Source organism: Crocodylus siamensis, chromosome 1 (genome assembly GCF_052110815.1).
Source record: "Crocodylus siamensis isolate JL-2025a chromosome 1, ASM5211081v1, whole genome shotgun sequence".
NCBI lineage: Eukaryota > Metazoa > Chordata > Crocodylia > Crocodylidae > Crocodylus > Crocodylus siamensis.
The window spans coordinates 970996-995866 of NC_143395.1; the positions used below are offsets into that span (position 1 = coordinate 970996).

At 53.0% G+C, this 24871-nt stretch overlaps 1 protein-coding gene across 2 annotated transcripts in view; it reads right to left on the bottom strand.

Annotated features, from left to right (window-relative positions):
- Positions 1–10461: 10461 nt before the first annotated feature.
- PNOC (prepronociceptin) overlaps positions 10462–24871 on the bottom strand; it is a 34211-nt gene continuing 19801 nt past the window's right edge. For both annotated transcript variants that reach the window (XM_090024569.1, XM_090024483.1), the window contains exon 3: positions 10462–15019. In XM_090024569.1, the coding sequence (XP_089880695.1) occupies positions 14453–15019 (567 nt within the window). In that variant the 3' untranslated portion in view covers positions 10462–14452. The remainder of the gene's footprint in view (positions 15020–24871) is intronic.

Here is a 24871-nt window from a genome sequence, read left to right on the forward strand (position 1 = left end):
CAACCGAAAAGGAGGGTTAAGGGTAAGGCAGCCAGCTCTCACCAGGCTAACACGGGTCTCTCAGTCCCTGCTGTCTTCCTTTGCATCCTCAGCTCCTGGAATCACGAGATGAAACCAGAAACTTTATTTTAGATTTATAGTTTGCATCGTAGCGTGGAGAAGGCGACGTGTGCCCTTTAAAATATTCAGGACAGAAAAGTCTATGAGCTGCAGAGGGGAAGGGGTTAGCTCATGTTCAGTGGGCTGATGTTGCTATCACACGGGAGAAGGACTTATTGACCAAGTTGAACAATGCACATGCAAGAGAGTGGGGACTTGCACCAGGGGCAGGGGGAAGGGGACATGGGACCCCCCCCTGCCCACACACACACACACACACACACACATGCACACGCACATAGAGGAACTGAGTCTCGGCCGTTCTGGTTGTGAAGGCCCCAGGCGTGGACTCCAGGACGACGCTGGGAATATCTGAGAGGGACCCAGTGGTCTGAGGGGGTTTGGAGAGAGTCATGGGTCATAAAAACAAGCTTCCAGCTGGAGGCCAGGAGGAGGAGGATCAAGACATCCTAGTTTGCTGAAGGGATGGGAAGAGGGGTCTATCCAGGGGGAACCTTATAGGTACAAGGCGGGCAGATTTTGGAAGGGATCCGCATGTTGGCGTCTCTCTAAGTCTTCTGTAAAAATCACCCGCAGAAGAGCCAGCCGCACCATGGAGAGGGATGGGCATACGTGCTTGTTGCAGTAAGAAGGTGTTAAGCGTTCATCCGTCGGTATTAAAGCAGAGGGCGTCTCCAGCACGGAAAGTGGCCTGTAGGGCAGTTTGCACCATCTGAATCACGCCTGCCGCACGCTGCACGCCAGCCAGGACCGTGGACAAGGGATGGGCAAGCGCCCTTGCTTGAATAGACTTTTGCAAGGTTCAAAGAGTTGGCTTCGAGCCCCCGTGGCTTGAATAAAAATAATCTACTGTAAGGAGCAGATACAGGCTGCTGCTCCTGGAGAACTGCTGCAAACCCAGCCTGTGCAGGAGCGCTAGCAGGGGCAGTCCTAGCCTTCTCCAGCGAGGGGTATTGAAGGGCAGCTGGCTGGTTGGAGGTGCCTGGCTTCTGCAGCTTGGATCTCTTCTAGTAGAGTATTTTCCCAGCCTTGAAGACTCAAGACAGCCCTCGTTAGACGCACATCCTCCCTCCAAAAATGCCAACTCTGTGCTTTCACTTGACTATGCAAAAAATAATGCAAAGGACTCAGCAAGCCCGCAGCTTTAAAACTACGGATTCCCATGTGAAATCTCTGGGTTTATCTTGTGAATCCTGTTTGCGCACTTAACGGCGCTAACATTGCCTGGCACTTTTTTGATACCCTTGAAAGGGTCTCAGGGCATCCCGGCTGAGACTCACTGGAGTAATTCCCCATGGGAACACAAGAGGAGCGATTGCTGGGAGGAGAAACGCGGAGAAATGAAAATGAGTGTGTTTCATACCAAGCGTCCGTGCGTTCGACTTCTTAGCTTTTGGGTTCTCGGTGCTGGATGCCGATGTACTTTCCCTAGAAGTTCAATAAAGTTCAGTAATTCAATGAATCGTTAATTCGATAATGATTTAAAATATTATTAAAAATAATTCAATAAAAAACTCACCCCTGGCCAGTGATGGTCCAAACCATTAATGGTCTTTGTTACAGTTGCCTGAATGTATATGACTGACAGTAAAAGAGAAGCCAGGGTCCTCTAGGGTACCCCTGGACTCCCATAACTCCTGGATGCCCCTGGCCAGGTGCTAGAGCCCCAGTGACCTTGTGGCTGGCAGAGCTTAGACAAGGTCCCTTGCTGGTTGGCACTTAGATAAGATCGTACCCAGAGGATCAAGCCACAAAGATTATCCTTAAATATCCATATTTGTGCCTGGTGGTGATCTCCCAGGAGAAAGCCCGACCCACTGTGGTGGGTGATGCTAGCTAGAAAAGGTCGGGGACGTAGCTCAGGTCATTCCCCCTCACTTCGGCCACCATCACAGGGCTGCTGAACCGAAAGTTGCATGAACCCTAAGAAACAGCAGCAGCAGTGGAAATGTCTTGTGCAGTTGGACATATCCCAGCACAGGGTAGCTCTTGCTGGCTGAGGCAGGAGCCAGCTGGGGGAAGACAAGGACGGGCAAAATTAGCTTTCCGTGCGGGGCCAAGTCAGGACCAAGGTGCATGCTGTGTTGCTCTGCGGCTGCCCACACTTTGCCCAGCCAAGGGCCGAGGGCCAGAGCCAGTTTAGAGCCCAGGAAGCGGACTAGGACCATGCAGATCTGCAGCGCGCGACGGCGGCCCGTGGAGACAAACGCCCACGATTTCCAGGATGCAGTGCTCTATCGTGAGATAAGGCGACCTGCATGTTCTTCACTCGCCCGTTTCTTCCTTGGTCCAGTACCCCTCCCACTTGCCTTCCCTCCTACATATGCAACAACCCCCATTCCCTGTGTCCTCAGCACCCTTTCTGGACCTTCATAATCCTGTCTTCAAACTTTTTTTTCCATTCTTCTCCTGGCCTCCCCTCCCCGACCTCTTAAGTGGGAACTTAAAATGGCTTGAAATGGAAACTTCAGGACAAGGAACATCTCATTCAACAGCTGTAAGTTTACCAGATGTGATTTTTAGCCAGAAATTCATTTTGAATGGGGAGATCTCTGGGCCCTGCCACATCCTCCTGGGACAGAAGTCAAGCCAGAACTAATGTGCCCCATTGCTGCCTACAAACCTGGTCTGTCTCAGTGCTGTGCTGGAAGGAAGGAAGCAGTCATCAGACTCTTTTTCTAGGTCCCCTTCCTTTCCAGTTATGTCTGAGTGTCTAAAACCCTTGGCTTTGGCAAGTGGCTCCTTAGTCTCTGCGCAGGGGCCTCGGGCAATGCTTGTTCTGCTGTAGTTTTCACAGGATGGGTCTTGGGACATATCTTCCTCCTCCTCCTCCTCCTCCTCCTCCTCCTCCTCAGCTGGACTGGTATTGTCTGGAGCCTTCTCCCAGCTTCCTGGCTTTAGGAAGTTAAGTACAGCAGCAAATCAGACATGGCAGATATATAGTGAGATGGACCTCATATGTGGAGAGGCTTTGGTTTGTGGGGTGATAGGGCAGCTTCTGGTGGGCCAGAGACCAGGAAGAGGGCAAGGCAGTGCCCCGTACAGGGAAGCATATAACGAGGCCAGGTGGTATGGGATGGGGTGGCCACAGGGTCTGACGGGATGGTTTCATAGTTTCACAGTCGTTAGGGGCTAGAAGGGACCTTGCAGATCATGGGGTCCGCCCCCCCGGCATGCGGGCAGGAAAGACCGCTGGTGTCAGAGGACCCCAGCAAGATGGCCATCGAGACGTCCCAGCACGATGCCCAGATGGTCATAGCAGGCGGATTATTTTGGCTTCATATGCCGAAGGTGAGGCACGTACCCATCAGACTCACCATCACCTCTTTCTCCTCTTCCTCGCTCGGGAGGCTTTTCACCCTGAGAAAATCTCTCGAAAGGGAGGAACGGGGGCGCAGGTAGTAGGCCGGGGGGTGATGGAGCAGGTAGATGAGTGACACCCAGCGATCAAAGAGGGGCTCCTGCTCCTCTGGGGGGGCATAGAGCTGCAGGTAGTACGAGCGCCCGTTGATCAGCTTGATTTTGATGCTCTGCTGGTCGAAGTTGTAAACCGAGATTCGCACAAACTGCAAGGGCAGGAGCCTGTAAGGAAACCCACCCGTGAGACAGGCTCGCATCCCGTAGCGGGGTAGGGCTAGCCTTGCCCATCCAGGTGGGCCCTGCTGGGAAACCCAGGCCCGTTTGGCACGAACACGGTGCAAACTTGAGCTCAGGAGGGCACGTGCCTAATGCGGGAGCCCATAGGGACCTCCACGTCTCGGAGCCAGCCGCGGACGGGAAGGGCCCCCGTGAACTCACCGGGTGAGCGCCACTTGCTCCGCGTCGTGCCCCGAGGCGAGCCGGCCGCTCTGCAGCGTGGGCACGGGGTGAGCGATGAGCATTACGTCGGGCAGCGGCATCTTGTTGTTGGTGGAGACAATGCCAACGATGGCCTCGTTCTGGTGGTTATGGATGTCCACGTTCTTGCCTCGTCTAGTGACCTGCACGCGCAAGCTCAGGCATCACGGCCGGGACCCGGCATGGGGGAGTCGTGCAGAGACTTTCTGTATAATAACTAGCTCGCTTTCCTGTTCCCTTTCTCAGCTGGTTGTCCCCCCCCGCCCCCCAGCCCTGCGCCGAGTCTGCGCGGGGGCTGCTCGCTCTGGGCAAGCTGCAGAATAAACCAGGCTTTTGCAGGACAGCGGCGGTGCTCGAGGCCCCTCGGACATGGGTTACAGGTATCTTCCCTTCCTCCCTGCCCAACTTCATCAGATGGGAAGGTCTGGAGGAGTGGAAGGGGGCCAAGGGCTGCCTGAGCCTGCAGGTAACACACCCGCGTCTGTAGCCAGCGGCACCCAAGGGTGCATCATATCCACTTGCTTCTGACTCTCCAGCTTGAATGACCAGGGGGCCATGGCCGGCTGGGTCAGCACGGCACTGTAACTCCAGGAGATGCAGTTTGACCCTTGGTCTGGATTTACAGTAAAGTGCCTGATCCACCCTGGCTCGCTCCTTGTCGTTTGGCCTGTGCTAGGCCAATAACCACCCGGGCGTCCAGGCTAACTCACAGGGAGCCCAACGAAGCACACCCATGTGCTATTGCACTTGGACACTTCCCGCCTCTGCAAGCTCAGCCCCCTCGGGGAGCTGTGGGCAGACTTGGGACTCCCGAATCCTGGCACAGGCATCTCTGCTGCCGGGGCCAGCGCAGCTCTGGCAGGCCCAGGTGCTGCGAGCGGGTGGCAGAGCATCTCTCTCTGCGTACGTTATGCCTGGTAAAGGCCTGCCTACAATTGCCAAGGGGATGCTGCTGTTCCCTCCAGCTCGCATAGCTGAGAAACCTCAGTCACAGACTATTAGTATCTTCTCGGGGGGGCCTTCCTAGTCCCTTCCTCATTTTGCAGATAGGAGAAACTGAGTGAAATGGTTTTCCCCAAGAGTCGGTGTCAAAGCAAGGGCACGCTTGGGGCTTTTCAGGTACTATCTGCCGCTGGCTGCGTGCCATGACTGAGTCCTTTTTTTACCTGGATAAAGTTGCTCTCGAACATTGCAACGGTCTGGAAGGGAGAATACTCCCCTTCACGCAGGTAACTTCGCAGATCTTCCCGAAGAGGGATCCGGGCCATGGAAGAGGTGCTCTTCTCCGCCGGGCTGGCCGAGGAGTCGATCGCAGGGCCTGCACGCGACGCCCTGCAGCTTCGGGACTGGTGCCAGAAGCCCAGGGGTTGCGGTGACACAAGGAGCCTCTGCCGGGAAGGGAGAAGGCAAGAGGCTCAGAGGCGGATGCTGTGTCTCTAGCAACCCCCCGCAGACCCCTGCAAGTCCCGCGTCTCCAAAGAGGTGCAGGTACATGGGCCAGGGCGTGGAAGCATTCGGTCGGCAGCCACCAACGCCGTCCTGTGCGGCTCCTGGCTTAGGGCTCTTACGCTTTACGGCGACAAACCAGACTATCCTTCCCCGTCTCGATAAAGGATTATGAGATGCGACGAGCGTGCAAATTGTGGACGCCACCAGAGAAGTCCCCTCCCCTAGACCGACCTCCTGGGGCAGGTTTCGGGCAGCGTCGCTGTAATGAACAGGAGCTGACCTGTGTCGTGGAGCGGTTGTCTGAGAATGGAGCCAACTGGGTAGAGAAATAGAAGTCGGGAGCTTCGGAGGAGAGTGCAAGGGGCAGAGACGAGACAAAAAATGAGCTTGCAGGGGTGCCAGGCGGCAGACGGAGTTGGGGCGAGCAGAGACCACTCACTCTGGCAGGGGAGAGCATGCAGAGGGCTTGATCTTTGCTGCGCTGGCTGGTCCAGCCGGCTCCTGGGCTTTTGCTGCTGCGGGCAGACACTTGCTCTTACTCCTGTGAGCATGGAAGTGGGTACAGCAATACAGCGGGGTGGGGGGCAGAAGATGAGCGGGAGGTCAGTCGTTTCATTTAACACCGAGTTGTACGGGTGCATCGCTTTCCCAGAAGGGCAGTTACAGACTGGTTTTTCCACGGCCGAGAAAAGACCTCCTCTTGTGTAGACATCCCTACTTTACAACCCCCTCCGTGTTGCTGAAGCCACGCAGCACTGTGCGGCCCCGGGGAAGACTTTTAGTATTAGGCCCCCCTTTGCCAGAGATAAGGGTAATAATAATAACGAGTGACCATTTTCGGGCCCCCTTTCTGCCTGGGCCCCGGGCGGCCACCCAGCTCGCCCATGCCTTTGCCCGGCCGCGAAGCGACGTTACGGTGATCTGTGCCGAGCCATAAATGCCCAGTCGTACATACCATGGGGAGCAGCGTGCGGAGCGGTGTCCTCCAACACGGGTCAGAAGCCGGCCGGGACTCGGGGTAACCATAGGTGTGACCCTTGCATTATGATGTCATCACGGGTCATGTTCGTCCTACGCCTCGATGACGTCTTTCCAAGAGTCCTCGTGTTTTACTAGGCGTCTCAGCTGCCGTCTGCAGGCCTGAGCCCCCTCCGGGAGAGCTGAGAGTGGGAATTTGTAAGAAATCGTGCTGCTGGGCCAGCCACGTAGGCACGGATAAAATACAGCTATGGATGCTGTCTGGACGGGTGACGTACAGGAGGAGGTTTTTCATCTTAATTCGCACGGCCAGGGGGAGAAGAGCCGTTCTTCTGAGCAGGGCGCTTTGTGAGGGGCGTCTAATTTCTATCTCTGCATTTCTAATATGAGAGGCTTTTCCACGAGCTCTGACCCTCCACACGTGCACGTGCCTGCAGCCTTCAGATCACCTTAGCGTGGTGACTTCTAAGTTATCAGGGACTTTTCTGAGCGATAAACATCAGGATGTGGCGCAGCGGGCGAGGCAGGAATACAGGTGGGAGTCTCCTTCTCCCTCTGGTTTGCAGGTAGAAACCTCAGCAATGCCCCGCTCCCAGGTTCCTCAGGAGGAGACCTCATTTTTAGGACAAAGGGGGTTTCCCCCAAACAATCGCATTAACAATCAGCAGGCCTCGTGAGCTCAAACCTCCGCTGCTCCCACGGCTCCGTCCCTATGGGCCCTTCAGGCGCCATGAGAGAGAGCTGGTGGTCTGGGGGCAGCGACGGATGGGGGCAAGGGAAGGGTCCCGCCGAGCAGTTGTGGGGGTAGGTAAGGGGGCTGCAGGCAACGGGCACGGGGACGGGAGGAGAAGCACGACCTGTGCCCTGGCTCCTGCGGCCCAGGGACCGTCTGTGGCTTGCAGCAGCAGCAGCATCCTCATCGCGCAGCGGGGCCGGAGCCCCGTTTTACAGACGGGGAAAGCGAGTCACGCTTCCCGTCTGTGATCGCGCGGCCGGCCTTCTTTGTGCGGGCTTGAGGGCAGGGCGGAGGGGCAGCATTTCCCCCTGAACTAATGCCCCCACATCAGGGCAGAGCCGCTGTGTCGCTACCGAAATCAGAGACTGGCTGGGAGCTGAAGGAGGTCTGGATCCCGGGGGCTTGGTTGGTGGGGGAGGCTTTGCCCCACTCCTCTGGTCAGCTCCCAGTCAAGGTCACATTATTATGCTCCTCTCTCAAACCACGCCACGGCTGCATTGCAAACTAGGGAGGCTCAAAATAATTGTCACGTGCCACTCCAGGGGCTGTCGCACTTCACTGTCACGACCTTTACGCACGAGCAAGGCTCTTACCTCCACATCTGTTCCTGTAAAAAGATGTGAGAGTTCAAGTGAAAGCGAAGGCAGTTGTCCGTGGGACCTCCTACTTGACTTAAACCCCTCTGATCTTCCCTCCATGAATTACTGCTTCGCTTTGGGTCTTCGGCTTACTCCGGGCAAGAGTCCCATCGTTGTCTTCGTGACATGCGCAGAGCTCACCACGCTGTGGATGGACGCGGGGCAACTCTGCCTAATCTTGCTATTGATCTAAGCTTTCATTTCGGTGTGAGCACCCCTGACGCGGGGTGGGAACATCATTAGCTTTAAATTGGCTCCTGAAATGTTGACCTATGAAACAGATATTGCCATGCGTTCAGGACCTCCCCGGGGGGAGCATGGGAGCCAGGCACACAATTGGCTGGTCTTCTTAATATCCCAACGCACAGCCCAGAGGAAGCAATTTCTAATAAAGAGTGGAGATGAACACTGGTGGCGTCAACCCCTTTTTAATCACTACTTTAATTTTGTTCTGTGTGGGCCGACTTTCATAATGGAGAAATTTCTCTGGGGCCAAGCGTGTGTCCTCTCTGGGGCCAAAAAATAAAAAGGAAAAAAAGTGTTTGTGTGGGAACTCAACAAGGTGTTGGCTTAGAGAGGTGCGTCGCTGGGTAGGTATTTCTCTTGCTTTTGGAGCTCCGTATCTTCTTCCCCCGTGTAGTGCTGCACAATGACTACAGGTTAGTTAAGCAGCTACAGGTTAGTTATAATTTTCCCACAAATATTATCTGCATTAGTTGCATGGTGCAGCTTATTTAAAATGTCGGGTCCAGAAAATATGGTGCTGACCAAAGGGTCAGATATGTAGGAAGATGGAAGCCCCCATGTAGCCATGGGACGGGTACAATGCGGGCCATTGGACTACAGGGGAACATGCTGGCAAAGAGGATGTTGAGTGTTTGGCTAAAGAGAAACAACCTACTACTGCTACCATCTGACCGAGCTCACCCTTCAGCTCACAGGTATGGTGATGCTGCAAGGCCACCCTTCGCATGCGGACCAAAAGACAGGCCCAACCCCTGACGGCAGGTCTGACCCATCTTATCCCTGTAGTGGGGTGAGACAATTTAGTCTTCAAACCCTTCAGGCTTGGCCCGGTCACCAGCAAGCATGGAGATTAATACTAATCTTCATGGGGTCTCTGAGAGGTACGAGAGCAGCTGCTCCCAGAGCCGTCACGCTTTGCTGGTGGGGTGATTTCCTCCAGGGCTCGGCCTGCACAACGATTATCCTCCTAACTAAAAACCCGGCTGTGTCCTAGCATGGAGAACGAGGTCCGAGGCGTGACGTGTGACTAGTTGGCGTGTCTCTTCTGGTACGTGTGTAGAGCCCTTGGTGTGCGGGGGACTGTGCGGAGATTACAGGTGTTGCCCAGTGATTGTGTGCCAATCACAATGCTACAGTAGAAATAGTAAACTAATTTATTAATCATTTTGCTATGTACAAGTTTAATGGAGAAAGAGTTGTATGAAACAATTAAAAAGAACAGGTCCTTTGTCTCGTCATTTGTACAAACGGTAACGGCAGTGGCGCAGTCAGACCCAGGGTTGTCATTTATTGGTCATGCTTTCATCTGCAAATTAGGCAGGACGGGGCAGAGCGGCAGGCACGGCTCTGTGGTCCTGGGAGTTACAAAAATACACCCTCGAATGTGACAGCACTGAGACAGCAGCTAGGACAAGGTACATGCCATGGGAAAGAGACAGAACAAAAACACAGACACCGTTGTATCGCTGAACAAAGAAGTCAACCCCAGACTCCTCAAGGAAGGTCGTCAGTGGAGCCCAGCTTTCTCTGCTGCTTCTTGACCCAGCCTCTTAATAATGGGCCGGCGTTAACGTTGGCAACCTTGGTCTGCCTTGTGGTGCCAATAAAGAATCGAATTGGAAACAGACCCCCCACATTCATGGCAAGGACGAGATCGGGCCAGATCTTATTCACCTGTCGGCATCCAAGTGCCAGCCTATGCCCCCAGTTCCTGAAAGAGGGTTTTGATGCCTGCTTTTGTAGCACGCCTCTATTTTAACCTTGCGGCTAAGTCCCCAGAAGTGGTGAGGAGGAGGAGGACCCACCCACCTTTGCTACTGGGATGTGAACAGGACCGCATCTGGGGACCCGAGCGGGTGGGGTCTCTGGATGGAGACGGGCTTTGGGATTTAAGCAGGGGGTCGGCAGTCAGGATATCTATTCCCAGCACTCCTGCTGGCGCGGGGCGGTCACGTCACTGCTCTGGGTCTCAACTCCCCTATCTGCAGCACGGTGGATTACAGCACAGGAGTGATGGGAGATGTAATTCATCCTTGTTTGCAAAGAGCCCCTGGGGTACAATGTGCTAGAGCAGCGCAGGCACTAAAAAAGACTGTAGTTACTCTAGCAGCAAATTTTAATGCCTTCATCTGTACTAAGCAGGACCTTCCTCCAGACACAGCCCTGCTGATTTCCGTGTGCCCTCTCATGCAGGAAGGCATTATCCCCCACGTCGCGGTAGCAGAGCAGGGCCTTTAGTTTTGCTTACATTTTTTTTTTTTAATACATCCACGGTTATTCACAGCAACATTGATCTCCTAGCCAGGCCTCTCCTGGCAGCACACAGCCAGTTGGGTTAAGGATTCAGAGCCTCGCACCCCAAAATATTCTTGGACAGGGAGATGACAGCACTGCACTGTGATGGCACTTTTTTGTCCAAGGAGCTCAGGGCACTCTACAAAGTCACAAGGGGAAGTAGGATCATTGCCTTCATTTCACAGATGGGGACAGTGAGGCACAGCGAGGGGAAGTTACTTGCCCGTGGTCTTGCAGTGAGTCAGTGGCCGAGCTGGAAGTAGAATCAGCATCTATTAGAGACATGGAGGCCACAGCAGTAACAGCATTTAAACATTATTTTCTGCTATCCTCTCTAGAGGGAGCACCTGGATCTTGTCCTAAAACAGCTTGGCATGGTTTCTTTAGCGGTGTGCAAGCCCAAACACAATCCTTCCTGTTCAGATTTCAGCAACTGCCCCGCCACCCCCCTCCAAATCTACTTGGAGACTTTCAGCGCCCGATCAGATTTTAAGTGTCTAAAATCTCCTCTTTTCAGACACGTTACCCGCAGTGTCCTGCCCCGTTAAATCGTAGTCCCGTTGCAGCTGGATCCTGCTTTCTTCCCTTCCTGTCTTAAACCGTAGCCGCGGCCTGGTAAATGGCGTTCGTGCTCTGCCACAGAGGTGGCTGCCTTGCAGTCGCGAGCAAAGTGGTTTCTGAGCACGCAGAGCTGCCAGGCGGCCGAGGCCCAGGAACGAGCCTGGCCCGCTTGCTCCCGGCCTGCGTGCACCACTTTCTGAAAACAAGGCGGAGCCGCTTTTGGGTCAAGGCTGCTCCTGGAGCGTGTCCGGCACTGCTCGGGTAGTGACCACGGGGCGCGGTGCCGCAAGCGGCGCGTGTGAAGCAAGAACGAGGAGGAGGATTGTGTTTCTTGGCCACGGTCTTGCAATCGCTGTGGATGTGGGAGAGAGATACTCCCAAGAGGCTGAAGCAACCTGGGCTCCATCAAACTGAGATGGAGGCCACATGGATGGAGATAAGGGATTTTTCTCCGGGGGCTTTTGACAAGGACAAACTTTAGCAAGGTTCTCATGGAGAGTCCATGTATTTCAACATGATTTTTTGCAGGGAAATGCGTCTCGGGGATGGCCAAAGCTGTTCAGTTCACTGCATTAGACAGCAAGTTTGGTGCTGGACCAGCAGCTCTGGGGACTGGAGTCCTCTTTAGCAGGTTGGGGACAAGCAATAGCCATGCCATCTTCCTCCAGACATTGATCAGCTAAGCCTAGAGGGTCTCAGGGGTTAGGAGGGCTGGACTCATTGATCCTCCGGGGTCCCTTCCAGTCCAAATGTCTATGAAATCAATCCTGGACTATAAAAGCCAGCTCTTGGGGTGAGGGGTGCTCAGGCCCTGGTCTCTGAGTGCTGGCTAACTAGTTTTAGATGCGGCAGTTCTCTCTTTCGGCTGGGTCTGTTGGGATGGGTTTCCCTCCCTCTGTCCTACCCCAGCTCTTTGACACCCAGCTATGAGGAGCTCCCATATTCGCCCTGAAATCTTGCGTTGCACCAAGCAGCCCGTCAGCGGAAGAGAACTGCTGGGATTTAAAAACCTTTCAGCACAGCTTGATGACAAGGGCGCCCCGAGGATCAAACCCGATGAGCCTTGCAAAGGGGGACCCATCGTATTTCCACTGGAGTGAGACCCTGGCTAAAAGCTAACCTTCAGGGGCTCAGACGGCTGCGCCTGAGAGCATGTCTACGCCGCCGTGCTGTCGTGAAAACACGCCCCATCCGCTCACTCCCATTTTGCACGGGCCAAATGCCCAAAAGAACGCCACTGCGGAGCCACTAACCGTGCGACGGCCGAGTGCCTGAGCCTGGCACGGGGCGTCCACCAGACAGCGTGCTTTTTGGCATTCGATACGAGCGGGCTGGCACACTTTCACGGGCGTGCCGGCGGCACCGGGAGAAGCGGTATCCTGCACGGGAGCACAGCACATCATTTCTCGGACCTACGGATAATGGCCCTAGGCTACGTAACTGCCACAGGAACCAAAGTGCCACAAAAAAAGGCCCCTTTTTTCCTCTCCAGCAGTGGCCGGTGTTTAATGAACATCTCCTCAGTGGTCCTGCAGCCTTCATTACAGAGACAAAAGTTGGCTTTGGGGCACTCTGCAACTGCCAGCGAGGAGGGAGAGCAGCAGACAGGAGGGTAGTGGAGTGAACTAGATGAGCAAGCTTCGGGGTTTAAACCCCAAACTGGGAGGAAAAAAGATATAAAATGAACTGAATCTGAAAATTTGAGGGTGGGGGCAGTGGCAAGATTGGTTTTAGTTAACCTGAAATGTCTTGTTTGGCCCGAGACAAAAATAAATGGTTTGTTTGTAGGTTATTTCACTCTTTTTTTGAAAACCCTTTTTTCACTCCACGAACCTTTCAGTGAAAAATGCCATTTTGCAATAAGTCAAAGTTTCGTTTTTAAGAAATGCCAAACAATGAACTATTTTGGCACTTACAAAATTTGCAGCGGTGTAAGACATTCTGGGATGCTCTGAGAGGGCCGGAATGAAAAGTTTTGTTGCTTTCAAAAATTCTCCCCCTTTTTCAGCCAAAACTTGGGGGTTTTTTCGGCGAATTTACTATCCATTGAAAAATTGAACCTGGCTCTGGTGACGAGGGGAGATTTCTCTAGGATTTCTCTGGCTTCCTGATGGAGCACAAGGTCTGCCTTACGGGTCTAGCGGTTAAGACTGAGGCTGTGGTTGCAACACTGATCAAAGTTTTAACTATACGAAATCCTTGACCAGTCCAGGGTACGAGCCCTGTTTTAGGGGCATGGCTAGTCCCTGATGATACAGGACCGTGTGGGCATTACCCAGTGACATGCATGTGACATCCTTTACACGCGTCTGTTGAGGCAGTGAGCATGCGACGGCCCCGGCAAGTGACCCTGCCCCTCTAGCTCAGCTGCAAGGGCTCGTGATCTTAATTCAGGAGGTGTCCCGGCGTGTCAGCCAAGATGGCAGCTGTAACACCGGCACGCCTGCTTCCCCGTGCTGTCCAGGTTTTGCAGTTCGTTAGCCTCAATGGATGCACCTTTAACTAGGATGACTGGCATTTAAAAGGCAATTTAAACAATCCTCCCCAGTTCATTCCTTCAAACTGGAAACAGCAGAAGAGCTGTTCAGTTTGAAAAGGCATTGAATTTAAAGGCAAAAGCCCAGATTGGAGACATGACTGGTTTCCACAACTCACTCCTATTCATCTAGAAATTGTACTTGTGCTGGGACATGAGATAGTGGTGAGGCCTTCCACTGGCTTTGCCTTTGTGGTGATGGGTACCCATAATAATAGCCTTGCAAGTCCTAGGCCCTGGTGCCTATGTTTGTAGGCTCTGTAGTTAATGGGGCTCTAGGAAAATAGTGGGGCCAGTTATGAATAAGGGACCAAAATATTGGTAATCTGCTCTGAAATTGGAATAAGAACCCCCAAACTGAGCGTCTGGACAAATGATAAAGTTCTGCCTGTGTATCTTACGCTGGTTTTGCATATTTGTATAAATAACACTGGGATCGGGAGTGGACGGACACCTGCAATCCCAGCAGAGCTGCTCTTGGATGCTGTTATGGTACCTTGCCATCGGGCTGTGGGGGAGCAGCCCGGTTGCCTTGAGGGAATGGCTACCCACGGTAAGCTGTGGACAGGTGACAATTGCATCCGTGTAATTCATCCTCTGCTTCTCGCAGGGCTAACTCTACACCAGATTACCATAGACCTTATTTGCATAACACCAGTTAACCCAATGTAAGGGTTCACATTGTCCCCTATTTTTTTGTGCCAGTGATTACAGCGGCGCACTTTGTCATTTGTCTGGGCCCCGCTTCTCTCTTTCCTCCCAGGTCAATCCCCCTTCTAGTAAACTTAGATCCTAAATTTAGGGCTGGAGCTGTTGTCTTGCATTTGTCTGCAAAAGTGCCATGCAAGTATATTAGGCTTAATAAATAGATCAACTGATTGAAAAACAACCACCCGTCTCTCCTTGACTCTAAGCAGCAGTGAATCCAGCAGGCGTGAGCTGATTAACCATCCCTAGGAGAGGCTCTTGGGGTCAGGGAACGGGGTTGACTTTTTTGGCCATGCCAGGTCTAAACCGATTCACTATGGGTCAGTGGCGGGGAAGCAGAGTTTCTGGTTAGATCTCATTCTGTTCATTCAGGTCGTTGCCGATACCGTCGTACTCACTGGAGCGTGGCGACATGCCCAGGTACTGCTTCAGGAACTCGCTAAACCTCTTCTGGTTGTTCCACTTCCGGGCTGACTTCCTGACCCCGATGAAGCCCCCGTATCGTTTCTGCACCCCCCGCACGGCGGGCTCCAGCACCTGCCGGTAACTGTACTTTCCGCTCAGGAAGTCACCGAGCCTCTTGGAAATGTCCTTGGGCTGCTCCGGGAAGTCCCCCACTTGGGTCTCGCTCCCGTCACTGGCACCGTCGTCTGCTTCCCGCTGGCGGATCAAGCCGCTCACCTTGGACACCCTCTTCTCGTCTTCCACTTTGCTGAGGTCCACCACGTTGGTAAGGTCGCTGTAGTGCTTCAGGCCTCCTCCAAACAGGTCACCGTCCTCCGTGTCCAGGGGCTGGTAAACGTCTTCCTCCAGGCTGTCCGCACGGAGCTGCAGCGTGGCCTTCCCCGCCGCTTTGCTGCAAAGCTCCCAGGTGCCGCTGGAGAAGACCTTCCCTTCACACTCCACGATGCAGACCTGCGGAGAGGAACAAGACACGGACTCCTTCAGCCGGCCTTTTCCGTGAAAAGTGGGTTTCCGCCGCCTAAACCCTATCAGCAACGGCTCAGCAGCGCGGGCAAGAGTCCTCCGACCCTGCTCTTTGCTAGCTGAAAATCAGTAGCGTGGTGCGGAGCTGGCAAAGGCAACGGGAGCGTCAGGGTTGCTAGGACCTCAAGCAAGTAGGGAACTAATAACCCCCTAAGAGGCTTTGGGCAACATGAGCGTTCAGGACAGAAGCGAGCGATTACACGAACACCCAGAGCCATCTCGGGTCCGTCCGGGGTCTACACATCAGAGGTTAATCTCCCCTCGCCCTGGGGTAGGGGAGGTCTCTACAGCATTTCAGCTACGGGGCAGTGCAACATGGGTCTTTATTTGGAGAGTTGTGGCTAAAGAAGGGAACCGGTGGCAGGTGCGTGGAGCTGCCTGGCTGAGCAGGTGATATTGCAACCACGCTCATGCAAATGGGCCGATGACTGCTGCCAGAAAATCCCCAGACCTGTGGTTATGATGCTGAACAACAACCTGTCTGGCCTGCAAACTGCCGTCCAATGAGCTTACTATAACAGGCCGAGGGATCTGCAGGGAAGGCGGTTGTGTTCGCGGTGGGGCTGCCTAGCCAGCCCTGTAATCCTCTTAACCTCTTTGGAAACTAGATATTTAATACCCTCCCTCCCTCTGGTTCGGGACCTGAACAGTGTGCCCAAGTGATTCGCAGATGAGCAGGAATCGTCATGCCACATCCATCGTCATGGTATTGGGACAACATTTCCAAGACACAGGGGTACGCTGGTATGAAGCCAGAGTCATTTTATTTCCCCCGGCCGGGGGAATTAACCCGCCCACACTTGAAATTCTCTGAGCTTTGGGATTACATCCTGCCTGCTGGATTTCATATTTCCAAATGCTTCTGGATCCCTGGATCCTGGGTTCCAGCATCCCCTTGCTATGAATCGTATACCCCAGGGAGGTAGCGCCTGCCACGTATCTAACAGGACCAGAGCTGGGCCATACTGGTGACCTTTAAACATCTGACCTAAGGGTTTCTGTCCCAAACTGGGCAGCCTTGAGGGGTTCTCATGGTTCAGACAAACATCTGGGCTCTGCTAAGTCACTTCAGTGGTTCTCCATCCAGCATTTCCCTGTGAGGGGAAGTGAGAGGGGGATCCTGTGCAAGTCCATTCATGCTTGCAAAGCCTTGTGGAGATCTTGGATTGGAAAAAGCCATAGACTCGCAATGTATTTTGAGACTGCTTGCCATGCCCCCCATGATGGCAGGCCTCTTTGCTGACACCAATGCAACAGTGGGGGAACCTTGCAGCAGCTGCTACAACCCCCCACCCTCCCCAGTATACACACACCCATGAGCGAAAATGATTCATAATTCTCCTTTGGAGTTGGTGCTCTGCTCAGTGCCACTCTGTCCTTAATCCAGGTTCTCTAGATATACTCCTTCCTTTGGATCTAAACAAGCCCCCAGGGTGTGGACACCGATCAAACGTCAGGCCATGTAACCACATAACCATTGTCCTTGCTGGTCATTATGCTAACAAGCCGAGGAGGGGAGGAAAGGTTGGGGAAGGGAACTGCTAAAACAAGCCAACGAGGGAAGCTAATCTAGGGGAAAATGAAGTTTTTTGTTATCTCCAAAGAAATGCCAGCTCAGTCCATGCATTTGTCTAGTCCTTTGAGAACCTGGTTATACTATCTGCCTGGTTAAACCCTGCCTGGTTATACTGCAAATTCTTGTGGCAATGAGGTCTACAGGTTAACTATATGCTGGGTGCATCAACAAATGCAATTAGCACGTAGCAATAAACTCTGGTGCAGTTTGCATCAGAGTTTATTCCTCTGGGGCCCAGCGTTTACGTGTGTGCTCAGGACCAAGGCACATTGAACCGAGGCCGAGCAGCTCTGGCTGGCAGGGGACGTGGGAGGTCAGTCTGCCAGCCTGGAGCTGCTCTGCCCCAGCTCAGTGTGCTACCAAGGGCCTGGCTGGGGCACGAGGGTGCTACAGTGCGGGGCGAGCCGGCAGGCAGCCCCAGCCAGCCCTGGTCGCTGTCTCCATGTGCACTGAGGCACACTAAATATAACTTCCCCATAGGATAGTACTTGTCCTAGACAGTACTATCCTACAGTGGAGTTGACTAATTTACTGCACCCTAATAGAAGCGCACGTGTAGATGGTGATGCTTTACCATGGGGCAAATTAGCTCCACAGTAAAGCGCACGTGTAGCTGCACCCACTGTCGGAAAAAGTACTTTCTCTTGTTAGTTTTAAACCTGTCTCCTACTCATTTCAGTGGGCGCCCCCCAGTTCTAGTACTCTGGGTCTTGGTGAACAGCAGTTCCCTGTTCACTTTGTTCACACCCTTCACAATTTTATAGACCTTAATCCTATCCCTCCCCCTGAAGCCTTTTCCTTTCCAAACTAGACTTTTTAGTCTCTCCTGGTATGGCAACTGCTCCATACCCCTGACCCTTTTGGTGACCCTAATTCTACTGCATCCTTTTTGAGACGTGGAGATGAGGACTGGAGAGCCCAATGCACTTGACAAGCAGTAAGTCTCCCAACATCCGTGTAACGGGGAGATTGTGAAACTGCCCATACTGCTGTCAGCTGAATTTAGCTTCTGTTAAACCTGATTTTTAATGCCCTATAGGTTTGGCTCAGAAAACTTGTTTGGTGTAAAAAGTGCTGCATTTACTTGCGGGGGGGTGGAGAATGTTTCTGTGAAGGTCAATGGAGACTAGTCAAGTTAGGTTAAACATGCAGATTAAAATTATTTGTCTTCCTCTAGTGTAAACCGGATTTTACTATGATATCCTTTCAAACATTTCATATCACAGACTCATAGACAAGGAGGGTTGGGAGGAACCTCAAGAGGTCACATCTAGTCCAACCCCCTGCTCCAAGCAGGGCCAGCCCCAACTAGCCAGGGCCTTGTCTCCTTACAAACACATGTACAGGCTGCGTTTGAGGCAGGGACTTTGTTAAGTTTGCTTCAGTGCCCTGGTTGTGAGGGATCACTTGTGAGTCCAACCTCTGGCAAAATATCCCGTTGGCATAATGCAAACGGACATTAATAGAGCTAAGATTGGGAATGATGGGTGAAATTTGTGCAGGTGCTTTGTTCCCATCTAAAACGCATATCCAGACTTTCAGAAGATCCCAATATCTCATGCACTTGGCTCTTGAGAAACTCTGGCCCATTATTTGGACAGCCAATGGGAGGTGAGCTTTTTGGGAAAATCTGTACCAAAACATGCATGTATGTTGCTGGCTATGTGGCAGGAAGCCACCTTTGTTTCTCCCCAGAATCTCTGCCCTGTGACAATTTGATTAGGATGGGCCCAGCAGAGAAGACACACTTTTACCCTATCTCTTAAGGTAACCTGAGCTGGATGCAGTCCTGAGGGAGGGGGAAACCTGCTCCCTCTGCCTACGGGACTGGTATCACCTACCGGGGTGAGGGGCTTCTACCTGGGGGGCTAGAGTCTGCCCAGCAACTAGTGATGTATTTCAAATTGGTTGGCCAACAGCCAACCAGAGCTGACCTCCACTGGACCAGGTGAATGAGGTCACAGGGGCTATATAAGCTAAGACTGCCCAGGAGGAGGGGGCTGAAGCCATGCAGGGACTCAGACTTGGAGAGGAGTCTACCATCTGAAACTGGCTCTCTCCCCCATAACTCATGAGCGAGGAATGGCCTGCCTCCAGAGGAAATCTCCACCAGCCTCAAGATGATGCGTGTGAGTAAGCTACTCGAGATCTGGGTAGATATCAAGCTGGCAGTAACTCAGATGCGGGATCAAAAGGCTACCTCAGCCAGACTGGTTTGATCTATGGGATTTCTATGATATTGCTCTATCTTGTACCCTATTTTCACCCTACCCCTGTAACCAATAAAGTTCTCCTCTGTGACCGGTGTAGGAGACTTATTGAGGGGTGGGTCTAATTATGCCCAAGAGGCCCCTTAGGCCTGCGGACTAAGGAAGACTTTCCTTTTTTGGCCCCCGACTTGGGGAGGTGCCCCAAGTGCCTGTACTGGGTCAAGTACCCGTAGGACTATTAGGCCTGTGTTTCCCCAAGGACACAGGGCAGAGACAGTCCCTTCTCGGGGTGGTGGCTGCTACGTTACCCCCAGGCTAGCGAGTGTGGTCCAGGAAGGGGGTCAGCTGGACGCAAGGTGCCCCAGGGAGGCACTCGGAGCCTGGAAAGTGGTCGGGCGCAGTGAGGTGGGTGGCTCAACGCCGAAGCACCCCCTACTGGCCCGCCACAGTCTATGTGGCTGGGAAAAACAGAGGGGTCTTTCTAAAAGTGATGGCTACCAGACCCTGTCCTTCAGCTCTAGTCCCTGCTCCTCCTCTGGGTGTAGATTAAAGAAGTGCCAGTTTCTTAGTAGTAAAGATTACATATGCTGGAGGTTGCATGCCTCTTTGTAATTACAATGTAAAAGGTAAATGCTCATGCCTTCAAATGGCTAGTGCTGCATCTCATTAACAACAGGGCATATCCTGACAATTCCAATTAGGTTGACTATTGTTGGCCACTAAAACTGAAAAAATAGTCATTTTTATGAAAAATTTTGAAAAAGTATTAAAGAAATGATATTCCTCTGCCTGCCCAATTAAGCAGCACTGTTAATGCCCCCCCACAATTTGAACATTGGTCAATTGTGACACTCGCTCAAGGTAGGGAAAAGCCTTGAGAACATGAATGGTAAAATGCTTAAATTGCCATTGAAGAAAACCTTCAGGAAAGCTAATGCAGAAAAAATGATGGGGGAGAAATATGGTAGTCATCTACCTCTGAAGTAAAGCAGGTCACTTCCAGCAAGGGAAAGGAACCCTCCAAAACCGTAAGATGACGCTCTGCTCATCTGGACCCAGTGACCACATGCAATGTTACTCCATGTCTTTGACTGCTCCCAAACACTCGAGGATTGGGACAGAGGTCATGTTTCCATTAAACCAGTCAGTTAAACTTAGCACCAGACCTCTCTCTGCACCAAGTTGATACTTCTGTCCCAGAGGATCTCAAACACTTGACAGCTTCCATAAATCATAGGTTAAAGCTGTGCTTACTGCTTACCCATCTTTGCAGTGAAACTGCCTCTGGGCAGCAGCAGACTGATTATACACAGGGCGCGGTATCACTATAAAACACTGCAGGTTGGCAAGCGATTATCTTATCCATGTAGACCTGCTCAAAAGATTTAGGTAGGGAGAACATAATGGGATATTAATTTGGACATGACTTAATGCTTCCTGCTCTACCGCTAAGGCATCCTTAATTACTACAAGTGGCCTGAACTTTGGTTCTATGATGAGATACACCGAGGTACCAAATCCTGAGTATCCTAGGATTTGTCTGCACGGTCTCTTCTCTTCTACGCATGTCAACCCCAGGAATGAAAGTGCGAGGATAATGTGGAAGTGCCCCCAGCACAGATCTGAGTTTCCAGCATGCTCAAGAAGTGGTTTGGCTCCTTCAGGGAGCATATTTATTGACCCACGCAGAAGAGCAGTGTGCGGGTGGGGCTTATTGCCTCGGCTATGATGCTGAGATCTCTGCCACTGTACTCGACATACTCTACTTGCTCCTTGATATCGTGCAGAAGCACTGTACCTTGACACAAAGGAAAGGGTAGCACTACCTCTACCTCCTACCTACCTGTCATTCCCATTAGAGGTCTCCTGGCCTGCACCAGTTGGTGGGTGAACACAAGGCACATTTGTACCAGTGTAATCTGCCTTTCTGTGGGCACGTCTACATGAGACATTTACTGCAGAGTAGACTAATTAGTTCCAGAGTAAACATTGTGCATCTACATGTGCCATGCCTATTAGGCTGGAGTAAACTAATTAACTCCGCAGCTGACCGGTACTATCCTACTGCAGAGCTTTTTATTCCACAGCAGCGCATAAGGGTGCTTTGGTACGGGAGCTGCCTGCTGGCTACCCCACGCTGGCACACACCAGTGCCCCAGCCAGGCCCTCCGCAGCAGGCTGAGCCAGGTGAAAGGAGCCCCAACCTGGCACGCCAAACCCCTAGGGCCCCTGCCAGCTGGGGCGGCTCCAACCTGGCTCAGCGTGCTGCAGTCCCAGGCATGCATTCAAACAGTGCACCCAGGAGCAATAAACTCCAGAACAATAAGCTCTGGAGTGTATTGCTTCACATTAATTGCACATGTAGACATACCCTGGCAGTAGAATGGTAATTCTCAGACACGGTGCCTTGAGATCCTGTCACAGGCACCACACAGCCTTAGGTGTGCGCACACAATTCACAGGTTAATGCCAGAAATTTCAAACAGGCATCCACAGAATTAAAAATGTCCTGCCATGTTGTGGGCTTGTGAGTTCTTTGCAGCAGAATAATTGCTTTCCTATTTTTCTGTAGTCAAAAAATGAGTGAAAATAAGAGCTGGCATGTTTCCAAGGCATGCCTTGAGTCTAGTGCGGGGTGCCTTGAGTGTAGTGAGGGGGGCCTTGAGTCTATAAAGGTTGAGAACCACTGCAACAGAAGACTAGCGAACATCCCACTCTCTTCCAGGTTGGCTGATCTCGCACGGCGAGCTTTAAATTTGGCTCTACTACAGACCCCCCAGCCAAGGGGAGGAGCTGGACCGGGAATTTTCGGGCCAGCTTGCAGAGGCACATAAGGCAAGGGATGTAGTTGTCATGGGTGACTTCAGTTACCCGGACATCTCCTGGGAGGAGCGGTCAGCCAGGTCGGACCGTCCCAGGAGGTTCCTAGCTGAGATACAGGACCTCCACCTAACCCAGGAGGTGTGCGGTCCCACCAGAGTAAATGCCCTGTGGGACCTGGTCCTGGCCACAGGCAATGACCTGGTCAGGGGCCTCCGGGTCCTCGACCCCCTGGGCGATAGCGATCATCGCTTGCTGGAGTTCACCATCCAGCGCAGGGTGTCGAGGGCCTGCAGCAAGGCGGTAGCCCTAGACTTCAAGAGGGCCAACTTCAACCAGTTGAGATTAGTGGGAGAGGCGCTGGGGCTCCCGAGAGCAGGGAACTCAGTGTCCAGGGTGAGTGGTTGTTCCTTGAGGAGACGATACCCAGGGCCCAAGGGGTGACCATCCCAACAAGAAGCAAGGGGGGCAGGAGTGCCCGAAAGCCCCCCGGCTCACCAAGGGTGTATGGAAATGCCTGATTGCCAAAAGGCAGCGTACACCCAGTGGAAGGGGCGTGCTGTCTCCAAAGAGGAGTATACCTCCTCTGCTCGGGCCTGCGGGGGGCTATCAGGAAAGCTAAAGGCAGACATAGAGCTAGGGCTAGCATCCAAGATCAAAGATAACAAAAAGTCCTTTTCCAAATATATAGGGAGGATGAAGAAAGCGCCGGGAAATGTGGGGCCCCTGCAAGATCCTCTGGGCAATCTGGTGGTTGCTCCAGAGGAGAAAGCAGACCTCGTTTAACCAATTCTTCACTGTCTGTTTTCTTGTGCAGGGACTGGGACTTCCCCACCGTGATGCCAGACGGACTCGAGGGGAACGCCTCCAGACCTCAGGTTGGGGAGGACCGGGTTAGAGAGCTTCTGGAGGGGCTGGACCTGCTCAAATCAGTGGGTCCAGATGCTCTCCACCCCAGAGGTGTTGAAGGGAGCTAGCTGGGGTTATTGCAGGGCCCTTGGCATGGCTTTACGAGCGCTCGTGGTGCTCGGGCCAGGTGCCGGATGACTGGAAGGTAGCCAGCGTGGTCCCCATCTTCAAAAAAGGGAAGAGAGAGGACCCGGGCAACTATAGGCCCGTCAGTCTTACCTCAGTCCTTGGGAAACGCTTTGAGAAGATCATCACGGAGCACATCTGCGATGGGCCGGCCTCAGGGATGATGCTCAAGGGCAACCAGAACAGTTTCATTAGGGGCAGGTCATATCAGACTAACCTGATTGCCTTTTATGATCAGGTCACAAAGGCAATGGATGCAGGTGTTGCCGTGGACGTAGTCTTTCTGGACTTCAGCAAGGCCTTTGACACCGTCTCTCACCCCATCCTCATTAAAAAACTAGGCGACTGTGGCACTGATGCCTACACAGTCAGATGGACTGCAGATTGGCTGAAGGGTCACACTCAGAGGGCGGTGGTGGACGGGTCATATTCGACCTGGGGGGAAGGTGGGCAGCAGAGTCCCCCAGGGCTCGGTCCTTGGGCCTGCGCTGTTCAATCTCTTTATCAGCGATTTGGACGACGGGATGAAAAGCAACCTGTTTAAATTCGCTGATGATACCAAAATCTGGGGTGAGGTGAGCACACTAGTAGAGGGGGAAAGACTGCAACAAGACCTGGATAGGTTACAGGGGTGGGCTGACATAAACAGGATGCGTTTCAATACTGACAAGTGCAGGGTGCTGCACGTGCGCAGTAGAAACCAGCAGCACACTTATAGACTGGGAAACTCCCTTCTTGGGAGCATGGAGGCAGAAAGGGATCTGCGGAGTCATTACTTGACTCCAAGATGACCATGGGCCGACAATGCGAGGTCACGGCTTGGCAGGGCTAACCGCACCTTGTCGTGCATCCACAGGTGCATCTCGAGCAGGTCCAAGGAGGTGATCCTCCCCCTCTATGCAATGCACTGGTCAGGCCGCAGCTGGAGTCCTGCGTCCAGTTCTGGGTGCCGCATTTCAGGAGGGATGTGGACAGCACGGAGAGGGTCCAGAGGAAGGCCACTCGCGTGGTCAGGGGCAGCAGGGCAGGCCCTATGAGGAGAGGCGACAGGACCTGAACCTGTTCAGCCTCCACAAGAGAAGGCTGAGGGGGGACGTGGTGACTGTCTATAAACTCACTAGGGGGGACCAGAAGGGTTTGGGAGAGACCTTGTTTCCCCTCGCGCCCCCCGGCATAACAAGAAATAACGGCCACAAGTTGTTGGAGAGGAGGTGTAGATGAGACATCCGCAAGAACGACTTCACGGTCAGGGCGGCTAGGAGCTGGAGCCAACTTCCTAGCGGAAGTGGTGCTGGCTCCTGCCCTTGGGGGGCCTTAAGAAGAGGCTTGATGACTGCCTGGCTGGACTCATTTGAGTCCAGTCTTTTCTCCCGCCCGGGGGGGGTCGGACTCGAAGATCTACAAGGTCCCTCCGACCTGACTCCCATGATTATATGATCCCGGCACCAGTGGGAGTCGTTCCACTCTGTGGGACAGTTCCCCTTGGAAATTCAGTGTGCTACACCCGGGTATAGGCTGTGTATTCTCAGTCATCCTGGGGTAGCCATTGCCTCTTCCACAACCCAGTGGCAAGGTGCTGTAATAATAATTACTGTGTGAAGTTCCCTCAGGGAATCGGTCTGCTTCACACAGTAGTGTAACTTGTGCACAAGTTGCGTGTGTGTCACGCGTCTCCCTGCTAGCACGTGCTGCCTGAGCAGCCAGAAGGGTTATGGGTACAAGAAGCTGTCTCACTTAAGCCTAGGAACGTGAGCCTGGCTCTGGGCTGTGCTGCAGACCTTGCTTTAAACCCCAGTGCACAGCACACACAGAGCAGCTGGCACAGCACCTGTTTGTTATTGCCTTCTTCCCAAAGTTCGTACTAACCATCTGAGTTTAATAAAGCAACCCAAAGATATTATCAGCTCTGCTGCCATACCATGCCATGGCTTTGCTTCCAAGCCAGTGAGCAAGAATCAAAGCCCTGAGTGCTATCAATTGAGAGCATGTGGGGAGCGGGGAGGAGGGGTAACTCCAAGTCGTTTTTGTCTTTCCTTCCCCCACCTTGCTGCCCTGGCGCTCGTCTCCATCAGAGCAAGAGCAGGTGCAATTTTTAATGCTTCATTTCCAATAAAAGATAATGAGACTCCTTTGTCAGTG